General features: G+C 50.4%; 1 protein-coding gene across 1 annotated transcript in view; it reads left to right on the top strand.

Annotated features, from left to right (window-relative positions):
* Nucleotides 1-1,516: 1,516 nt before the first annotated feature.
* NFIA (nuclear factor I A) overlaps nucleotides 1,517-21,688 on the top strand; it is a gene marked incomplete at both ends in the record, with an annotated part of 209,037 nt that continues 188,865 nt past the window's right edge. Inside the window, 2 exon segments of the mRNA XM_079535386.1 lie at nucleotides 1,517-1,543; nucleotides 6,171-6,702. Coding sequence (XP_079391512.1) covers nucleotides 1,517-1,543; nucleotides 6,171-6,702 — 559 coding nt within the window.

Below are 21,688 nucleotides of genomic sequence, written 5' to 3'. Positions count from 1 at the left end.
GGGGTGGGGTGACGTAGCTCCCGCTGACCAATCAGCGCCGGGGGTGGGTGTTGCGACGTTTGAACTCCCCCGGGGGGAGGGGCGCACCTTTTTTTTTTTTTTTTTGAGGCTTTTTTTTTTTTTTTTTTTTTTTTTTTTTTAACCGGGATTTATTATTTTTTTTTTTTTTCCCTTTTCCGACAAAGTTGGGAACGGAGCGGCGGAAACCTCCGGATTTAGCACCCAAAATATTAAGAAAAAAAGAGAGAGAGAGAAAAGTGCTATTTAGAAAAAAAAAAAAAAAAAGGAGCAAATGTTGCGATTTAGCAAAAAGCTGAGTGGGGAAAAAAGAGCACCAAGTTGCGCTTCCACCCGCGCAGCGCTGAGGAAACCCCTTCTGGCTCGCTTTATCCCCCCTTCTTCCCCACCCCGCCCTCGCCCTCCTCGCGTTGCTCTGCGCGGCTGCGGAGCGCTTTGCGCGCAGCGCTCGGTCGCACCCCCAAACCTAGAGGGCGCAAAGAGCCGTCCCACGGCCCGAAAAGTTCCCTGCGCGGGGGAGCGGGGGTCGGGGGGGTCGCGCGGGGGCGAAAAGGAGCGCTGCGCGCTGCCCCCCACGGTATTTTCAGTCCGGGGAGCGCAGCGCCAAGCGCGGCCCCCGCTGCGCCCTTTGCCGTCGGGGCAACGGCGGTGGGAAAACGCCGTTCCCACGGGACGGCCGGACACACGGACACACGGACGGGGCTCCCCGCGCGCGGGCTGGAGCGCGGCCAAACCCCAAAAACCCCAAAGGCTGCCGCTGCCAAAACAATGCGGGGCGGGCTTGGAGGCGCTTCTCCTCTATGGAGCGGTGTTACGAGCCGGGAATTGAAGCGGAATTCTGTTCGCGATGCTCCAGCCCCCCCCCCCCCCGCCCCCCCCCCTCCCCAGTTATTATTTTTATCCTTATTTCTATTCTAATTTTCATTCTTATTTTCAAAGCGCACTAAGCACCGCACGACAAGTGCCAGCGCACCGGCAAAGTTCCGACGGCCGCGCCGCTCCCGCTGCCCCCATCCATCCCCGCACCCCGCCGTGCCCCCCCACCCCCCCCTCCCCTCCCCTCTCCCGCAGCCAAACTTTGCGCCGCGCGCTGCGGGGCGGAGGGAGGCGGTAGCGCCGCAGCCCCCTCCCCGCCCCTCCCCGCCCCCGCGGGCGGCGCAGAGCGGAGCGGGCGCGGAGCGGGCGCGCAGCGCGGCGCAGCGCAGCGCAGCGCGGCGCGGCGGGCGCTATGCCTTTAACGGCGCGCGGGGCAGGCATGCCGAGCGCGTAGTGCGGGAAAGTCGAGGCGGGGTTAAAGTTCAGCTCATGGAGCGGCTCCGCGCTGGCTGCAGTTTGGCAGAGTTGGAAATGTGAAAGCAAGAAGCAGGCTCGGGGCTCCCCCTCCTCTCCTCTCTCTCTCTCTTTTTTTTTCCTCTCTCTCCCTCTCTCCCCCCCTCTCCCCCTCTCTCTCCTCTCTCCCGCACACGCACACCTCCGCCCGCAGCCCCCCGCAGCAGTCATGTATTCTCCGCTCTGTCTCACGCAGGTAAGCGGCCGCGGGGCGCGATGGGGCCGCGCTGCGGGGCCGGGGCCGGGGCACGAACGCGGCCGCTTCGCCGAAACTTCAACTTTGTTGCTTTTCCCCTCTCCCCCCTTTTCCCGCACGGCCATTTGTGTCGGCACATGGCTAATGGCGCCTACTTATTAACGCCGTAATTAAGAGCCGAGGGGCTGCGGGACGCCCCCCGCACGCCGCGCCCCGCCGGGTGCTTGGTCATCCGCGATCGATGCGGCGCCGCCGCCGCTCCCCGCGCCGCTCCGCCGCGACCCCGCACCGCACCGCGGGGCTCCGGGGGGGAGGGGGATCCCCGCCGTCCCGCCGCTCTCCTCCCGCGCTCTCCCCGCGCGATTTCCGCGCGCGACCCCGCCGCGGACCCCCCGCGCGCTTCAGCGCAGGCTGCACCGTCTTCGCGCGGGGGTCGCCCCGACTCGTGCCGTGTCCCCCCCCCCTTCCCGCACCGCTCCCCGCCCGTGGAGCGCCGCCCGCGCAACTTTTGCGCCCCTCGCGTGCGCGGGACGGGCGGCTCGGGCCGGGGGGGTTTCGGCCCGCGGTGCCCCCGGGGTTGCACGGCCGCACGGCGCCCCCCCACACCCCCACCCCGCGCCCTGCTGCAGGACGCTAAATTGCACACCTCCAATTAGCAGGATATAATGGTTTAACGAGGAAACGCTTTGTGGCGGGCTCCTACCCCAGATTATTTCCTCCTGCAGGAGATTTTGACTCCATTATTCTTATTAATTTAATTTGAATTTTATTTTATTTCCTATTTTTTTTGCCGGCGAGAAAGCCTCTCCGGGCGCTTTCCGGCGAGAAAAGGCGACGAAACGCAGCGAGAGGGCGGGAGAAGCCAAACTTTATCCCCTTCCCTTTGCCGCCCCCCCTGCCCCCCCCCCGGCCCCCAGTGCCTGCAGCCGTAGGGCTGGGGCTCAGGGCTGCCCCGCACACCGCAGCCCGACCTGGCACCCACGGCCCCGGCTGCCGCGGGGGCACAGCGCGTCGCCCCACGTGCGGAGCTGGCAGGGCCTGGCTGTGCCATGGGGACACGTAACCCCGACCCACAGGATGGGGCTCTCTGTCCCGTTCCCCCCACTGCTTTATTCTTTTTTTTTTTTCTTTCTTTTTCTTTTTTTTTTCTATTAGAAAATCTTGCATTCTTGTTGCACACTTGGAAAAGTGAGGCAAGGGCGAGAGGCCTCCCGAGAAGCTCCTTCCTTCCCTCCGCGGCCCCGTTGGGTGCTCCATGTCAATCCCGATAAGAGTGGGGCAGCCCTTCTCCATGGCTTGGCTATTTTTCCCTTCAGGATTCCTATTTTTCCCTCCAAGATCGATGGGAGCTTTTATCAGTGGGAGTTTGGGAAGGGAGATTTTTTTTTGTGTGCGTCTTTTTTCATTTGGGTGAAGTTTTGGTTCAGATTTAAAGGGAAAGCGGTTCAGAAAGGGAGACACAGACATCAGAGTTGGAGCGCGTTGGTTCCAGCGCTGTACCTGGATGGCACCAGGTTTTGTGTCATCTGTCAGGAAAACCCCAGTGCTGTCCGTGTCTGCAGAGGATCTCGGAAGCGGTTGGGGAACATATGCCCATCTCCTAATAGATTTACAAGCAAACGGATTGTAAAAATATTCACAAGGGTTGCTGCGGCTGGCTTAGTTTCGAGAGGATCCACAGAGATACAAGTGTTTCTCAAGGCTCCTGCAGGTTACCTTGTTTCCAGGCAGTGCTGGGGCTCTGGCTGCGCCTTTTGCCCTCTCGGAGCAGAGCTGCTCAGGGCCGAGGGCCACGGCCGCCAACTTTGGGCACCGTGCAGCACAACTTTCCTCCCTCACAGCTGCCTGCACGCAGCCCGAGGGCTCAGCACCCGTCCTGCTCACACGCTGTGAAAGTTTCCCTTTGGGCGAGTTTGGGGACAGGCAAAGCCCCTTTCCTTTTTGCTCCTTAAGCCCTTTCTCTTTCTGCAGCCAGGCTGCGGACAGCTCTGCACATCTGTTAGCACGCTTGCACTGACACACTTCCGAAACTTTTTTTTTTTTTTTTTTGCTATAATAATACCCCAAAATCAATAACGGCGCTGTGCAGACCCGCTCCCCTCCCACCCCACAGTCCTGGCGCTTTGCTCTCTGTGCCGCGGTGCCGGCCGAGCTGCAGGCTGTGCCGTGCCGGGGCTGCGGGTCGCTGTGTGAGCCATTAACCTCTTCTCGCCGCGCACCATTTTGAGCAGCACCCGGAGCCTGGCACGGCCGCTCACCTCCCGCTGCCTCCAACCCCTGCCTTCACACCGCCTTTTTTTTGTTGAATTTTTTTTTTTTTTTTTTTTTCCCCTGGCTTTTTTCAAGTGGTTGTTGTTTTTTTTAAATAGATATATATTTTTTCCTGTGTTGCCGCTCCCTCCCCACTCAGGTTCCCGCTGTAGGAATGGGCTGCAGCGCAGGTTACAGCAGCTCGCTCTTGGATGGCGTCCAGCGTCGAGCCAAAAAAGTCCCGAGCACATGAGATCCGTCAGGACAAAGCGCTGCAGAAAGCAGAAAAGTTGCAATATTTCAGCCCCACCAAGACGTGCTCAGCGAGCGCTCTGCTCGCAGCAGTGCTCCCCGCGGTCCGGCAGCGCTCTGTGTGCACAACCAGGACCCCACAAAGGCCTTTTCCCCCCTAAAAGGGGCAGGAGGAGCAGGAGCTGGCTTTGGGGTTTTGGCAGCTCGCAGGGAGCTGCGGTCCGTCTCCTTCCCTCCCTCGTAGGAGAGACAGAGCAGCTCCGCGTGCGCCTTCGCCCACTTTGTGAATCTGCCGACTGCAAACTCTTGGCAATCTTTATTATTTTTTTTTTTCCTCCCCCCCCAAACTTTATTGAAATTTGAAACGATGATCTCTTCCATGCAGTACAAGATGGGAGAGGGAAAAAAAAAAAAAAAAAAAAAAAAAAAAAGGAATGCATCAATCATCAGAGTGATTTATTTTATTTTACCTGCTTTGGTGTTAATGCTCATCCATCGTCCTGCGGTTCCTGGGCTGGGTGGATGGCTCTGCACGTTCTGTGCTCAAAGTAAAAATGACCGCTGTGGCACCGCTATGGATTGAAGTATTTACAGCGTAAGGGCCGTCAGAATCAGTGCGGGGGAACCTTGGGGGAAGTCAGTAGGAGCTCCTGAGTTAGGGCAGCGTCTGCTGATGGGTATTTCTGCTACCGAGTGCTCAACTTCTCATCGTTATTTGAAAAGAAATAGAACTTCAAATAATGTTATCAGAAGGACGTGATGTTTCTGTTTTTATAATGGCATTTACAACCCGAAATGATTTGGGTCGGAAACGCTCCACGCGATCATTTCGGTACTCGAAAGTTAACTAATGTGAACCCCAGCGCTGCCCTGCGGGACGGGGCAGCAACTCTCCCGTGTGCAGCAGCTGCTGTGCATCCCCGCAGGGCCCAACATGAAGCCTGGAGGCGCCCGGCCCTGCAGCCATAGGATCAGGCCCTGCAGGCAGTGGGATGAGGCTCTACGTGCAGTGGGATCGGGCCCTGCAGCAGTGGGATTGGGCCCTGTGGGCAATGAGATCGGGCCGTGCAGCAGTGGGATCGGCCCGCAGGCGCTGTGACGTGCGCCGCGCTCATTCATTTGGTGTAGGAACTGAGAGTGCGGCCCCAGCGTGGCACAGCCTGGGTCGATCCCTCTGCTGGTTTACGTGGTGCTTTTTGAGGACATTGATCTATTTCTGCATAATAGATCTATATCTGTATTTTTTTTACAAAAGTAAAGGGGTCTTTCTTGCATTTTTTTGTGGTCAGCAGAACTGTAACTGTGATTACTTTGTGCCCGGGCAGAGGGGATCTGTAGCACATCCTGGCACAGAGCAGTGTCTCTGGATGGCAAAACTAACTTTCCAAGTACGGAGTTTCTTTTTCAGTGTATGAAAATACAGCCTGACACACACACACACACAAAAAAAAAAAAAAAAAAAAAAAAAAAATTATTGGCGTGTTTGCATGAGTTGTGCCAAGCTTTTCTATCACTGCGCTTTTCAGTTTTTTGGGTCTCCTTTCAGTTTATCAAAACTCTTTGGAATCCTAACATGCCGCAATGTCAGATTAAAATTTTAATTTTTTTTTTTTTAATGGACTGTAATCCTCACCTTTTTTTTTTTTTTTTTACATACTATTCGGTGTTTTTTAAGATTTCAGCTGGGCGGCCGCGGCGCTCCGTCCTCCAAGCAGAGCACCGCCGCCGTGTTCGCACGCACGGCTCCACTTGCGCGTTACTGTACAGCGCGCTGCCATTTCCAAGTTTATCTTTGGGAAAGTTTCGCTATACTTCAGACTTCCCCACACAAACAGGGATTGGCATCGGAGCGTTCCGAATTTGCCAAATTGGCGGGCACACGCTGGCGACGCCGCAAGCAGCGGGGTCAGGGAGGGAGCAGAGGGAGATACGCGCTGCGAGCGGCCGAGTCCCCGCACCCAGCCGGCCCCGTGCCTTTAACTCCTTCTGCCCTTTTCTCCACCAAACTGGGGCTGGGGGCCCAATCCTGGCCCCGCTTCTCCTTTCAGGGGGTCGGGGCCGCTCGGCTCTCTTCGGGCCTCGCTGTGCTTTGCGTGACACCGACGCTTCTCTGTGACTTTTTCAGGATGAATTTCATCCCTTCATCGAAGCACTTCTGCCTCACGTCCGAGCGTTTGCGTACACATGGTTCAACCTGCAAGCCCGAAAGAGAAAATACTTCAAAAAACATGAGAAACGCATGTCAAAAGAGGAAGAGAGGGCCGTGAAGGACGAACTCTTAAGTGAAAAACCCGAGGTAAAGCAGAAATGGGCGTCCAGACTTCTGGCAAAGCTTCGGAAAGATATCAGGCCTGAATTTCGGGAGGATTTTGTTCTCACAGTCACAGGAAAAAAGCCTCCGTGTTGCGTCCTTTCCAATCCAGACCAGAAGGGCAAGATGAGAAGAATTGACTGCCTTCGCCAGGCAGATAAGGTCTGGAGGTTGGACCTCGTTATGGTGATTTTATTTAAAGGTATTCCGCTCGAAAGTACTGATGGCGAGCGCCTTGTAAAGTCCCCACAGTGCTCTAACCCCGGGCTGTGCGTACAGCCCCACCATATAGGAGTTTCTGTTAAGGAACTCGATTTATATTTGGCATACTTTGTGCACGCCGCAGGTAAGTGCCTTTCTATACCACTTCTCCACCTCGCGCGTCTGCGTCCCGGCGGGTTTGGTGCGGGCGGGAGGGAGCGCAGCCCCAAATCTGCCCTTCTTCACCGGGCACAGCTCTTGTTTTCCTGGGGTTAATGGCAGTTTGGTGTTTGGGGCACTTTGCTCAAGTGTTATCCAGGCTTCTTTTATTTTTCTATTTTTTTTGTGCGGTGGAGGGAACGCGGGGAGAATTCCCAATTGTTTTTTTTGTTTTTTTTTTTAATGTTTTACTTCTAAAATTAACTTTGTGCCTGTTATGCATGAAGCGGTTGTAGAGGGTTGGGATACCCGAGGTCAGGGCTACCAGGCATCCTCACCTGGAGAGATGGGAAAGGGAGAGGAGCCCCAGTTGGCAGCTGGAAGGTGCAGATAACAAATGTGAGGTTGTCATTTTGGGTAAAAAATTGGGGAATTGAGGCCAAACCTTTTATTTAAAAAAAAGACAACCTTAAAACATCACAGTCTATACACAAAGAATTTGGTCTGTTCTTGAAACGAATTCTTCATTGAATAATACTGCGCCTGGGGAGGGCTGAACTGTTTTTATATGTGATGAAATGGGAAATGCGGGGGTGCCCCACCTGCCTGGGGTTGCCTCAATGTGTGAGAGGGTGAGCAGAGGGCTGGGGTGGAAAATAACATGGCATCGTGTCTCTGATGGGCAATTGTGCTGCAGAAAGACGTGAGCAAGTACAGTGCTGGGCCCTGGTCGTCCGATACACAATGTAGAGGGGATGTGTGTAGGGTGGATATAGGACATGCAGGTTGGCCTGGCTTCAGGCTGACCTGCAAGTGGAGGGGCTGGGCAGGCGGAGAGAGCAGGGGGCGAGGGCGGGATCATACCCATGCAGACCACGTATATATAAATATATAGGAAACATAGCAAATTGCAGACTGGGAGTTGGTGTTTCCAACACCATGTTGTTTTGGAGGGGTGCGTAGGAACTTTTGGCCATTCTAAATTCTCCTGCCGTGCCCTTGCAATGCAGCCCACACTGGGGCTGACCGTGTGGCCCTCCTCATGCCATCCCCACAACCAGCACCCAGCCCTGCAGCATGATTGAATCACGCTCACCTTCCCGCTGCCCAAAGGCTGTATTTGCTCTGTGCTTTGTTATGTGGCATGGAGCAGGGATTACCGTCTGCTGTGAAATGAGCAGAGAACAGGGCCAGGGCTCTGCCCCAGGCTTTTAGGTTTTTTTAGGATGCTGAATACTGGTCCCTATTGCATTTCCTAAGCGCAGAGTGGCCTTCTGCACAGGGCGAGGGTTGCCAGCAGAAAGCAGAGGCTGGGTTCAGCCCGCAGGGAGGATCACAGGGACACAGGACGGGGAGAAAAGGGGAAATCCAAGCTTGGGTGCTGCAAGGGGCCAGAGGTTCTCTTCCTGCTGCAGCAGCCAGGCAAGAGACGCCGTAGAAGTTCAATATTGTGATTAGGGATATAACATCTTATCAGCGTGCTGCTGGCAAACACTACCCTTGATAGCAAACTGATGTGTTTCTACGCTCATCATCAACGGGCAGCGGCCTCACTGATCGTTGGAGCTGCTTGCTGTAGATCGTTGGTGCAGAGCTTGGGACCTCAGTGCTGTGGATTCGCAGGGTCTGTCTGCAGTGAGCAGTGGGTGCACACCGCGCCATGGTTCTGGCTGCAGCACGCTGTGCTCGTTGTGCTGCGGGTTTGCTGCTGCACCGCCACGGGGACAAAGTGATGCTTAGGATGGATCGCAGGTCGGGCGTCCCCTGTGTCGCTGCACAGAGGTGTGCTGGAAGCTCTCTACCTTTTTTTTCTCCTTTTTTCCTCTCTTTTTTTCACCCCTCCGAGGTATCCCAGCAGTCTTTGTTGCACCTGAACATTGGCCAAGTTGCCAGCCATTGGTTCCCGCAGACCCGCAGTAATGGCAGCTTGTGCCATGTGCGCAACAGGAATGGTACAAAAGGAAAATATTAAGGGTCCTTTGTCTGTAGCTCCATCAGGGCCGCCTCCAGCAATGTATGGACCGGGTAGCTCTGGGGAGGAAGGTGCCAGCACTGATATTAGGTAGGCCGGTCAACTTACATATAGCGGATTTGACAAGCATCTGCTATAGTACAGAAGATTTGTAAACACTAAACAATGTTTTTACCTCCTTAAAAGTTTTGAGAAGTTGCCAGTATTGGCAGGAGGCACAGACTCTGAAACGTGCTTGGAGATATGTGCCAAAACCATTGTGACCTTTTCACCCGTGGTGCTTTTTCTTCTCTCTCTCTCTCTCTCTCTTTTTTTTTAACTCTTCTTTTTTTTGAGGGAGCGTTCCCTTCCAAGACGCCTTATTCGAGATGACTTCAGCAGCGAGATGTCCCTCTCCTTCTAAACGTGCACCATAATTATTGCTTTGAATCCACGCTTTTTCTTCAGTAGGCACTATCATCTGTAGGAGAACACATGTGCTCAGATTTAAATAGTGCTTCTCACAAAGCTACTGAAATCAATTATTCCCTTTAAGAACTGGCTAGAAAGAGAAAACAAAAATATGCAAATACACAAACGATGTGTCTTTTTCGTTAAAAAAAAAGGAAAGGAGAGGAAAGGAAGAACGGTGTTCTGTGAATTAGAGGTTGACCAAAAATGTATTGAAATTTAGAGTATTGCTCTCAGTTTGCAGTTTCTAATCTGCTTAACTAAAAGCAGGTGGCATTTTCATACCCTAAACTTGGGTTTGCTTTTTAGTTTTCCCTTATTCTGCACTTGTATCAAATGACAAGTTGGAAACCATTGTGGCAAACCGTTTTCTTTGTGGGAGTCAAACAGTAAAGCTAATTTATGGCCAGTCCTTTACCAGATGATCTGTATCAGAATCTGCAATATACTAGGCACGTGGCAAGGTCACAATTTAAGTTGTTAAGGTCACAACCTTAGCCACCAGGCATTTGACCTTTTAGATAAAGTTAACCTTTGTTCATTAGTAGGCACTCAACCGAGAACTTTCAGGAGTTTTTTACTGCTTTGGAGTTCCTTCTGCTAATGTGATCAGATTGGAGGAAAGGCTCGCCATGGAAGTAGTTAAATTCTGTGCAAGGTCCCAGTTCTGCAGGCTCTGGCAGTGGGCAGGGCTGGATGCCGGGCCGGGGAGCGACGCTGCGATGCCCGATTCTGGCTTTTTTGGAGGGCTGCCGTCACTGTCCCAGGCAAGTTGTGCTAGCCAGGTGGTTCTGGGGGAGAAAAGCTTTCGGTCTTTTGGAAGGACATTTAAAAATCTGAAATTTAAGGAAAAGCTGGAGATGGCTGTTTATTTAAATGAGCTATTTTTTCTGCTTCTCTTAATGTTTAAAATAAGAGCCAGAGAAGATGCAAAAAGTCAGCATTATTTCCGCAACTGCAAGAATTCACTGAGGGTCTAAATGCAGTCCGTGGCCATTGCCCAGGCAGCAGTGTATGGCACACGACCTTGAACTTTAGGTGGACCCATTGGCAGATTTAAAACATTTCTACTTGGAGCACCGCAGAGAGGCCCCAGTCAGAATAAGGCAGAGCCTGGCGAATAAAGCAAGGGGCTGCAGATAGCCGAAATGCTGCGGAGGTATCGCTTAGCTCCAAGTCTGAGAGGTACAGCCCGCTTTGCACCGTGATCCTTTAGTACAATTGTTATTGATTGTTGCTGCATTAATCCCGCTAATAGCCGCGGCCGGCCGGCGGTGCGGCGGTGCGAGAGGTGCTCTGACAATGCCGTGCATCACGGAAAGAGCTGCCGCAGCATCTCCAGCTCTGCAAAAGTCTGGCGTTTGGCTGTGCAAAGTATTGCTGGCTCCTATAGGACGCACACCATATTGTTTACTTAATTATGCCGTGGCGAAGGCTCGTATTTAATTATTTAGACGACTTCCCCGCTTTGCTGTGATACCACGTTTATTATTTAATTTAAAATCAAAAGGGCCGCGCTACTGTTAGTATTTGATGCATTTTACTTTTGTTTTGGCTACGTTATTGTCATTCCTCCATACAGTAATCCAGATCGCCGTGATATGCAGATTGGCCAGATGGTCATGTTAACAGATTGAGAACCCACTTCCCACTGCTAAAGAGCAGGTGTAAGATCAGTGGGTTTTTTTTTTTCCCTTTCCTCCCAAGTTTCAACCAAAATGCTCTTTAGACAGCTCATAATGGTAGTTAAAAAGAGGCACATTTCAAATGGTGTTTGTTCTGTGAAGATAATATGTAATAGACATGTCGTTTTTACATGTATCTGAAGACTTTTAAAGCATCCGTGACATTTCATCTGCATATAAGGCTTTTGAAAACCTAATTCCAATACACGGTTGTTCCAGCGTGAGTCAAAACCAGTCTTTAAAGTTTTGTTTGTGATGTTAATAGTCCCTGTGCCTTTCTGCAGAACATGGGGCTTATTGCATTGACTCTTACCAAGCCGCTCAGCCAGCCTTACAGCCGGTGCTGCGGTGTGCTGGGCTCCCTGTGCACGGCCAGGGGAGATCTGGGGACTCACTGTGTGTTTTTTTCATTTCCATCAGTTTTGGCCGTTCAGTGACATGTATACGTTCGAAGAAAAAAAGTGAAATGAAGTCCTCTCGTAGTATTTCTGCGCTCGAGGAAGAACAGGAGAAGGCAGATTTTGCATTACTTTAGGCTGGTGAAACGTCCCTGTACGGCAGCAGTGCTGGAAGGCTGCGTGTGTGTCCCACGTGGAAGTGGCTGAGGGCAGCCCCAGCTCCCAAACACGGCCGCGCAGCAATCCCACACCCTGCGTGGCACAGAAAGATATCTCCATCTATCGGCGCTTTCTGTTTTGGGGCACGGGGCGGGCAATTGTGCGGGGCAGGAGGTGACAGGAGCAGGATTTAGGTTGGGACAACTGCACTCCCCGTGCTGCTGTAACTGAGCCGGTGAGTATCTGTGATAATGCGGACACTAAGTGGTGCGGCACTCGGGACGGCCTGCTCCGTCCCAAAGCCCTGGCAGGAGTTCAGTCATGTGGTTTAGCTTTCCCCTTTCTCCAACAACAACAACAGCAACAACAAATAAACACTGGGCGAAGGCGTATGCGATCTGCTCAGGATGTTTTCCAGGTGATGGGGCAGGCTGCCGTTTCCATGCCTTCCTGCCCGGAGATGCGGGGCTGGGAGCTGGCCTTGGCCAGAGAGCAGCGAGCTTTGTGTGCTGGTGAGAGCGTTACCCAACGCTGCTGGCTTGTCTACAAGCGACTGCACTTTTATATTTCCCTTCTTTTCCACCCAATGATGAATAGCATTAATTTAGATCTATTTAAGGCGAGTGTGGGAGAAACCACAATCTTTGTTGTGGTCACTGCTGTACACAGCGGGGCTGAATGTTTCTCTTGGTTGAGGCCTCAAAGCTGAATCTGGAGAACCCAAAACATCATGTCAGCTTTTCAAACCCTTGAAAGAGACAGTGGAATCCTAATTGTTCATAAAACCCGCTATTTATTATTACGATTCTGTATTTTCAGTCTTTCTCTCCATTCGGATGTAAAGGAAAGGGCATCCCTTGCCTCGCTCCCCCTCCCCTCTGTGCTTCCCCTTGATGTCCCAGCACAGCCCCCGGTCCCAGCCCTGCTCCAAGGACGGTGCACCCACAGCGCTGCCTGGGGCTCTCGGAGGCCATCCCTGCTGGGGCTGCTGCTCCTGGGCCGTCCTCGCCCGGTGCTGCCCCCGCACTGCACGGCCCGGCGCAGGCAGGAGCTTGAGCCGCAGATTGAATTACAGGCTGTAAATTCAGGGCAAATTATTTTAGCTTCCTAACAGCAGCCGACCCTGCGTGTTTCCTCACAGCGGTGAGGACTCTGGGTAGAGAAGAGCTGTTGGTAGGACTGTGTCGATTCGTTTTTTTCCATCCGTGCGGCGTTCTTCTCTTCATCCGTTACATCTGTGGTGATTGTCGGTTAATGGTAGCCACCAAAAAGACAGCTCCATACCCACGATAAACAGGGGAGCTTTGTCCGAGCCAGTCTTTCTGGGGGAGCATTCTGTGCCCTGTTCTGACAGCCCGGTGGGTCGCTCACAGCAGCGTAGTCCCACTGGAAGAGATATTTACACATCCTGGGGAAGTGCTTCTGTGCTCCACGCTGGTGCCCTGGCGTGTGCTGGCTGGGTGAGCTCAGCCCCGCTGGAGGCCTGGCAGGACGACATGGCCACCGCAAGGTGGGCTCGTGCCCGCTGGGTGCACAGGACCCTCCATTTTGTGTGCCAGCCTCGGGCACGCGAGTGCAAAATGGAGAATGGAGCGGCTCACTGTGTTTCCGGCTTTGCCCACAGATTGGGGAAGGTTGGCCGGGGTTGGCCTGCTCACCGAGGAGCTGATGGAAACCTTCCATTTTGGGGAAAAAATTGCCAACGATTGGCTCTTTTTATTGCTGGGTCCTTCCTGCGCGCTCATGCCTCTGAAGGCAGCAGGCAGGCAGCTCGCCCGCTCCCCTGCATTTACGAAGAGCGCCCGTAGCCAGGCGTGGAGCCGATGCTGCCCTGATGGCACGCAGGCCCTGAAGCGAGGGTGGGGGATCTGCAGGGTGTCCATCAATGTGTTCCTCCTGGGTGCCGCGCTCCTCCACGTCCCACGTATCCAGCTCAGCATTCCCGCATCCCCCGTGGGCTTCGGAGCACATCCGTGCTGTTGGATGAGAGATAAAATCGAGACGGGTTTAATGACATGCTATTCTGAAAGTTTCCTGGACTTCATTGTTCATAACTTGGACCCGGATCGGGTTATTTACACATGAGGATTAAAAAGCTGCAAACTACTGTGTGATTTTGGGGCTGAAAGCAATTAGCATATGTGGGCAGGAGGATACACGGCATGTCTGCGTTCCTTTAAAATATAAATCACCGTTATTTAATTACGTTTTGAGAGGGCAGATTTAGGATATACTGCAAAATGCATTACCTATTATACGAACATGATAATCTTATTAACCTTGCTTTCTACTTTTTAATTTTATTGTGCACCCTGCATAACTCTTATGATATCAAAAATAATTACTTGGAGAATACATGATGTCAGAGGTCCGATATGACATTTATCTTCGCAAGTGAGGAGACGGCTATCTTGTGCATTGCATAACAGCATGGCAGGCATCAGACAGGGCCGCATGGGGGAGAGGAGGTGAAGAGGAGTATCGTCAGACGTTAATGTATATGCATGCATTTGCAGGCTTGTGTTATAGCCAAGGGTTAGCTCGACCAAACTTGCTGAAATTTAGCATCATCGGGCCTCCCTATGCTCCTTGCAGTGTAAAGCCTGAATGTCATACTTGCATTTGCAACACAACGCTTTTAGGTGAGCCAGTATTTCAGGGCAGCTCCATGCATTCAGCTCTGATCCACCCAGTTGGATTCGCTGCTAAAAGCTGCACCTTCCATACCGTTCCGACCAAGGGCAGTGCCTACCTCTCCCTTTCTCTGTCCTTCTCTCCTAATGTGAGATATGTGTTGATATTTTCCCCTTATTTCATGAGGGAATGGGTGAGGGTGATGGGTAAGGGAAAACAAATGCCATAATAATATCCCTTTTCAGAAGAATATAGTTTAATTTTGTGTGTGCGTGCAGCAGCTGCCATTGGCAAGCTGTCGTCTTTGTTGCCATGGGCTTTTTTTTTGCATGCGTGCCAGAACATGATTGGATGTTTCAGCATGTTCATGTTTTGGGGTGAGATATATCTGTAGTGAATCACAAAACTGTCATTGGACTGGGGGGTTTCCAAGGCAGGGTCAATCAGCCAGGTGAGCTGATAGTGCCTGGTTGCTATCTGCTCAGGTCAGCGGTACAAAACCTACTGGTTTTTCAATGATGCAAAAAGGTCACTCAAAACCATCACCGTGTGAAGGGTTTGTGCACAGGAGGATGCGTCATGGAGCTTTCCTCCAGTGTGGCACCCAATGGTGGAAAAGCCAGCGGTGTCATCTGGGGGACCAGCAGTGCCCTTGTCCTGCCCATCTCACCTGCTTGGTGCTGGCAACCCATTCTGGCCGGCACTGTGGTACGTTGCGTGCCTGGCTGGTGGCACTGGTGGCTTTGTGTACCCAGCGGCCCCACCCAGCAATGCGCAGTCCTGCTGCAGGCTCAGGGACGGGGCTCACTGTGCTTTCCATGGGACATAAAACCAATGCTGCGCTGTCTGCAAGAGCTGCGGGTTGCAGCAAATCCTCCTGACCCTGCCACCGCGGCACTGCGCCGTGACCGCAGAGGTGTAGCTATTATTCCTGCTCTTCGGTTTCATCCATTTGTCATATTAATAACATGACTCATAGCATTAGCAGCTAAACAAGAACGAAACCCTCTCTACACCATCCTCTGTAGTGCACATATCCCTTCTGGTCCCAGCCCTCGTCACCTCATGTTAAGGTACTTGGGAGTGATGCCTGCAGCATCATCCCTATGTGCACAATGCATTGGCAAGCTCAGGAGAAATATCTCATCAGAAAGCATGTCAGTACAGCACCCAGGCCTGGAGCAGTCCTACCTGCAGCCCTGGGCAGCAGGGAAGTTTGCAGGGCACGTGCAGGTGGTGTGCAGCCTGTCGGATGGAGGCTGCGGGACGGAGAGCTGAGCACGGAGTGGGGTGTTGAGACAGCTTTATTCATGTTGTGTTTTTCTGCGCCTACGGATTTAGTCTTGTGTGTGAGGTACAGATAATGAGCTGCATGAGCTTTGCAATAAACAGCACGTCTGGTTAAATTACCGTTGGAATATTTTGGTGTTTAAAGGCAGTACATGTGTTACAAAATACCTTGTAATGCACTGAGCGAGCAAAGTGAACCCCTGTAAAGGTATCAAAGGCAAGTAAGGTAGTTGCTACATTTATTGTCAAGATAAACGCTAACTGGAGATTTTAATACCGAAGTACATTGTCAATCAGATTTCATCCTAAGGATATTCACTGAAATTCTTGTCTGATTGTTTTACCCAGTACGGCTTTAATTTGATATGGAAGGAAACAGCCAAATCTCTGACTGATGCTGGAAACTTAGGGTAAAATTTAAATTTAATTCAGTTCTTTTTTCTTTCTTTTCTTTTTTTTTTTTTTTCTTTTTAAGGCAAAGTAGTTTCAAGTAAATTAGAAGAATGAATTCTTTGTAGCAGGATGCTTTTCTAAAGCACAGCTATTGTAGTGATCTCTTTTAGGCAGAGATAGCCACTGCAATGCTCGCATTGTGTAGTGACAAGGACTTTTCCTGACGCGATGAGGACTTCATTAAAAATAGCCAACGGACCTATTTACATCCGTTACTGTGTTCAGAAGTAAAAAGTAGTTGTTGCATAGCGATAAAGTAAATCCCAAACTGTTTTGTTTTAAAGCTCCACAAATGGCTTGTGTTGAAGGGAGGACTGGCATGACCAGCGGCCGCAGCCTTGTGAGCGTGGGTTGTGTCTTGTGCAGCAGCCGAGGGGCAGTCAGGCAAGGAGCGGGGTTTTGTGGTCAGGGTGGTGTTGCTTTGTTCCTGTAGAGGACCTCAACTTCAGCTCTGGTCCAGCTTACTCTTAGGTAGGTGCAGCTACAAACACCCGCTGTGAAGCTTGGTGCTGTGCGGGGATGGACACACGCATCTCTGAGCTGTCTGCTCTTTCCAGTATGGGTACATGAGTGGGACGGACAGGCACTGTTTCTTTTTCTGGTCAAAAGCTAGAACTCAAAATCATGATATTTTGAGTGCAGACCAGTTGTCTTCCATGTCATACTTTCTTTAGTAATAAGCTCTTGTATGAAAAAGGGAGGTTTTATGTCCCGGGCATGAAGCTGCAGGAGAACGGCATGAGAAGGGTCCATGTCCCATCTTGGCTCTCTGTGCTCATACCAGAGAGGAGCTCCTTGTGGGCTCGTCGCCCCTGCCAAGACCTCTGTGTGTGCAGGGCTGGGACTGAAGGACACTGCGCTGTGTGGTGTGGGGCAGGATCCCCATGGCAAGAGTAGCAGTGGGGAATTTCCTGGGTGAGGCTGGCTGCAGGCAGGGTGCTCCATGTCCTCCCACTGTAGTTAGGGGGCTGCCAGCATCCCCGGGGCAGAGTGAAAAGAGTGGGAGCTGAAAAAGAAAATGGGATGGGTTTGTTCATACAATTCTGCAACTCTGGGCAGCAGCGCCTTTGAGTGGATAAGTCTGCTTTGAGAGCCTTGAGAAACTTACTCTGGTCACACAAGCAGTGTTTAACATTAATACTCTTTCCTCAGTAAAAGGGATGATGATTTCTCAGCCGCCACACTCGTGTTTCTGCTTGGCCTTCGTCTGCCTTAGCAACTTTTGTAGGGAACTTTTCAGCTCCACGATGGATGCTAGGAGCCACTGGCGCGGTTCTAGGACGGATCAGTGGGCACGAAGGCTTTTAACATCGTGATTGCCTTCCTCTGCTGATTGCTGTGATGACCTGTTTGTTTGGATTATATCTCTTTTTTTTTTTTTTTTTTTTTTTTTTTTTAAAGAAAACAAAGGAAGTACAGTGCTGTGCACAGAACAGTTATTAAAAACAGTTGGGAAGCATATAAAAGGTACTGTTTGTGTGAGAAACGGGACAGCTGTGGTGGTCTATTGGGAAAGTGTGTACAGATGGTGGTAGGGAGGGGAATGATGACTACATGGCTGATAAATGAAATACAAAAAAGCATTAAATTGGTGATCTTTTTAAAGAGTACATTTTTGGTTAGCATTTTTGGTGCATCATTAGGGCTCTTTGTCTGCCTCTTATTTAGCCAGGAAGTGCGACCATCTTCACGCATTTGCGGCTCTCATTTTGTTTACAAATAAGGAGTCCGTTTAATAAATTACATACCATGGAATTATTAAAGAACATAATGAAGCGCAGGGTTTTCACAATGTTGGGCAAGATGTGGGATCATCCCAAAGACCCCACAGTGCCACGAACACTGTTGGGCATGAATTAGTTATGGTCGCACATGGGATTTCGTGGAGCCTACCCGGATTTCTTTGTTTTGAGAGAAGTGGGAGCAGCAGTGTGCGCGAGGCCTCGGCGCTCCCAACCTCACACCAGGGCACAGCAGTGCACGCTTTGCCTTCATTTTACAATGCTGGTGATCCCTGAGGGTGATGGCAATGAAACGATTGGGGTCCTTAAGCGGATCTGTAAAAGATGTCCCTTTTCCTATGAGCACCAGGGAGGTGCTGGCTATGGGCACAGCTAGGCGGGCTACCAGCTCCTGCTCTCCCTCTTTGGGAACACACTCGCAGTTTCACTTCACCTCTTGCTGCTGATGCAGCACGCTGACAAATTCAAAGCAGTGGGGTCTGGAGGGTGGCAAAGAGGTGGCGGTGGGCAGAGCACCAGGGGCTGCAAAACGGGGGCTCAGGAAATCTCCATAAGAGGAACATACCCAGAGGGAGTTTTTCCAAAGCCTTGTTGGCTGCAGGTTCATATATGCTCTGAATTTTGTTGATTTAAAAAGCATCCACAGGTTTAATACCACTACTTTGGGGATTGTTAGCTTTCCTGACATTCTATCACAGACACATCTCGTTGCCTGGCTTGATGAATGACATGTTTCAGTGTGGCTTTTTTGGGGCCAAGTAAATTTTCTCTTGCATTTTCTTGAAATGTAGGGGAGGGAAAAAAAAAAAAAAAGAAAGATTTAAAAAGGTTTAATGTGAAGAAAATGTATGACAACTTGATAGATTGCTTGGGACTTCAGTGCAGTAATTGTACAAAGTAGGTTGGGATTTTATTTTACAGATGCAACGTATTAAGAAGAACAATAGACAAAGAGATGTAGAGCATAGGGCTGAAGAGACCATCTTGGCCAACCTCTGCAAATTTGTTCCGTATTGTGATTATTTAATAGCACAAAAATATGTTTATTGTACTAACCCTGCACGTTTTCTTAGCTGATCAGATGTGGAGTTATGTTTTCTTTCATACACCTTGCCCGTAAATATACCTCTTTAAAACAGAACAGACCGTTTCATGGCAAAGGGCCGATTCAGCAGTACCTGGGCAAATGCCTCGAGCCGATTCCTTCCAATACATGTTTTGTTTCTCGACAGTATGACCTCATCCACTTCTGTAGCTTCCCTAGGTGCAGAAGTCCAGGAGGCCTCGCTGGGGCTGTGCTCATGGGTCACACAGAGACAGGAGAAGCAAGCCACTGCCATCAGTGCTACGTCCTGATGGTCCCAGCCCAAAGCTGGCCTTGCAAATGGCCGCCCGCAGAGCAGCCACAGATGGGAACGTTCTGCATTTTTTCCGCTGTAGGTCCTGGTGAGGACCCCCAGCATCCCTTCGAGCTGCCCCATCCCCTTTGCTGGCCCCAGCGGTGCTGTGCCCATGAGCAGCCGACAGGAAGACAACGATTAAAAGTAGAAAGCTGCTAAGCGGTCAGGTTTTTATTATGCTTTAGTGTTTTGTTTAAGTCTGTTCTTAATTGGTTGATTAATGTAAGCAAAGTCCTTCTCTCCCCCACCATCTCTACAGATGGCAAATGGTAGGTCCCAACTGTCATTGTGTGCAAGAAAGGTTATGGTTCAAAGTCAGAGATACAGAGATACCACCATAATCAATCATAGGAACTTGTCTGGCTGTGCCCGGCCAGGCAAAAGTTAGGCCTGGTAGTGATTTTTCCTCCAAACCCACTGGGGGGAATTTCTGTTCCTTGAAATGGGTTTTGGGGAGACCCATTACCGCGGGCATCCCACTGCCTTGTCCATTGGGTCAGCACACACAGCTCAGCACAGTGCTGACTGCCCTCCCCTGTGGTGTCCTTCATGCTGGCGGCGCCGGGGCAGCGGGAGCTCCTGTGCACAGCTCCATGGGCTCAGAACATCAGCCCAGAAGGAATCAGAGCCCAACGTCTGCTTTAACAAAATACCTTTAAATACGTCCCTTTTAATTTTTTTTTTTTTTTTTTTTTTTTTTTTTTTTTTAGTCTAAGAGGATGATTTATTAAGGCTAACTTCCTTCTCAGGATGAAGCTTAGAATTATGTTTCTGGTATTGATCCATAAAGAGGATTTGCATTTTATTCATACTATAAAAGTGCTTTTAATGGAGACATCGCGGTAATTGAATTTATACTGTGTGTAACTATCGAAGTATCTTTTTAATTATTTTATGTTATGTAATACAATAACTAAATCTAAAGCCTGTGAAAGGGGATGGCTGTACCCTGTCCTTAAGAGTAACATATATAGCTTTTAATATTCTCGCAGTGGAATGCAGTTAAGGACATTCTTTATTTGAAAAAAAAAAAAAAAGAGAGAGGGGGCAGCGAGAGAGGAGAAAGATTTCATTACATTCAGCACAGTATGAGACTAAGTCAAAGTAGTTTTGCTAATTAAATTCAATTGCCATCCATTAGACCAATGGAATGAGATGAATCTACCATATAGCTGACACAGCACAGGTATGCAATTTGGCTAAATGGCCATTTCTGAGCTGCAGCCCGCGCTTCTCCACTCGCTCATTTTTTGAGACTCACAATTTCTGCTCAGAAAGAAGCAGAGCAGTGCCCGCTGCCTCTCGTAGGCACGGACGGTCTCGGAGACTGAGCAGGAGCTGCTCAGCAGTTTGGGAATGTGCTGTGGAAAGCTTTGAAGGCCTGCAGCCAGTGGGGATTCTTTTCCCTGCGTTCGTTTGTGGAGATTTCCCTTCTCTGCTCATCCAGCCACATTTGTGAGGCTGCCGGCAAAGGGCTCCTTGTGTTTCACTTAGGAACCCAAAGGAGCAGTCCCCTCTCGGTCTATGAGTTACCAAAAATGACTTGAAATGCAGTTAGCAGGCTAAGTTTGCCCGTGCCTTGGCATAATGTTCTGCTTTGGGAGACTTTGTATGACAGACTGAGACGACTCCTACCCCGGTGAAATGACAAGAATACCACTCAAGCATTGGCCGAGACAAAACTTTGACAGCCAGCAAGCCTGTAATGCTGCTGAGTGCACAGATTTACACTTCCTGCCAAGATTAAAACGGGCTAAACCCAAAAAGGGTATTAGGGATTGTCGCTTTAGGAAGAAATAACACATTAGTGCGTTGCGCTGGTGCGAGAGCTGCGATGATCCTTGGAACGCTTCTGCTTCTTGGGATCTTACAAGTTGGTGTGCTGTGGTCAGCGTGGTCAGGAGTGAGGTGGACTTGCAGTACAGGAAAATAAGCGCAGCTCCTCCAGGCACACCTACAGGGCAAAATATCTTGTACCTCCCCTCCTGTGCTGCAGGTCCAGTTCCAGTCCTGCCTCTCGTTGGACAAAACCTCAGCACAGTCTGGGGGGTTTGGTGTGAACAAATAGTCCAGGTCTGCCCATGAACCTCCCTTTCTGATTCTGATCATCCTGATCTTCCTATAGTTAGTGAAAGGGAAAAGAGAGAAGTTGGGCTGAAAAAAGGCCCATCGAGAAGTATTCCTGTAAGCCACTTTCCCAACATGGTATCCTTACATCTTCTGAGCACAACGGGTTATGCTATTTATGATAAATCTTTGGGGCTGGGGTATTTGCTCCATAGAATCCAGACGAATAAAAGTGAAGAAAGGATCCTGCTTTAAAAGAAGGAAACAATTAAACCTCCTACTTTGTTATTTACAGTAACTACCTTTTTTTAACAATTGTGGAAGTTCAAATGAAAGTAGCAGTGTGAAGAGGGAAATGTGGGAACTTTCATTTGTCGAGACTTTGCATTTCTTCTGCTTTATAGCCATCAGAAAAGAGATTGTTGTGCATTCTATTAAATACTGCCAGTATGATTAATTTAAAGGGTTACATTTTATTGAACCCTGGTGTAGATGTTCTTTGTCAACTCACATTCACTGCTAGTTAGAGTGTGTGTCGCATTTATCAAAACTTTCTGGAGCCCCTCTCACCTCATTAGCATGTGAATCTCTATTGAGCAGTTAATGTCCGTTACAGCGAGAGTGCTCAATTCTTGTTTTCAATAAGCCAGTTGTAAAATGTCAGACTGTCACTTACAATATAAAAAAGCAAAAATGATGGTATTTGTAAAAATGTTATCACC

This window comes from Tetrao urogallus, assembly GCF_951394365.1.
Source record: "Tetrao urogallus genome assembly, chromosome: 5".
In the NCBI taxonomy this organism is placed as follows: domain Eukaryota; kingdom Metazoa; phylum Chordata; class Aves; order Galliformes; family Phasianidae; genus Tetrao; species Tetrao urogallus.
This window is presented reverse-complemented; position numbering and strand designations above follow the sequence as displayed.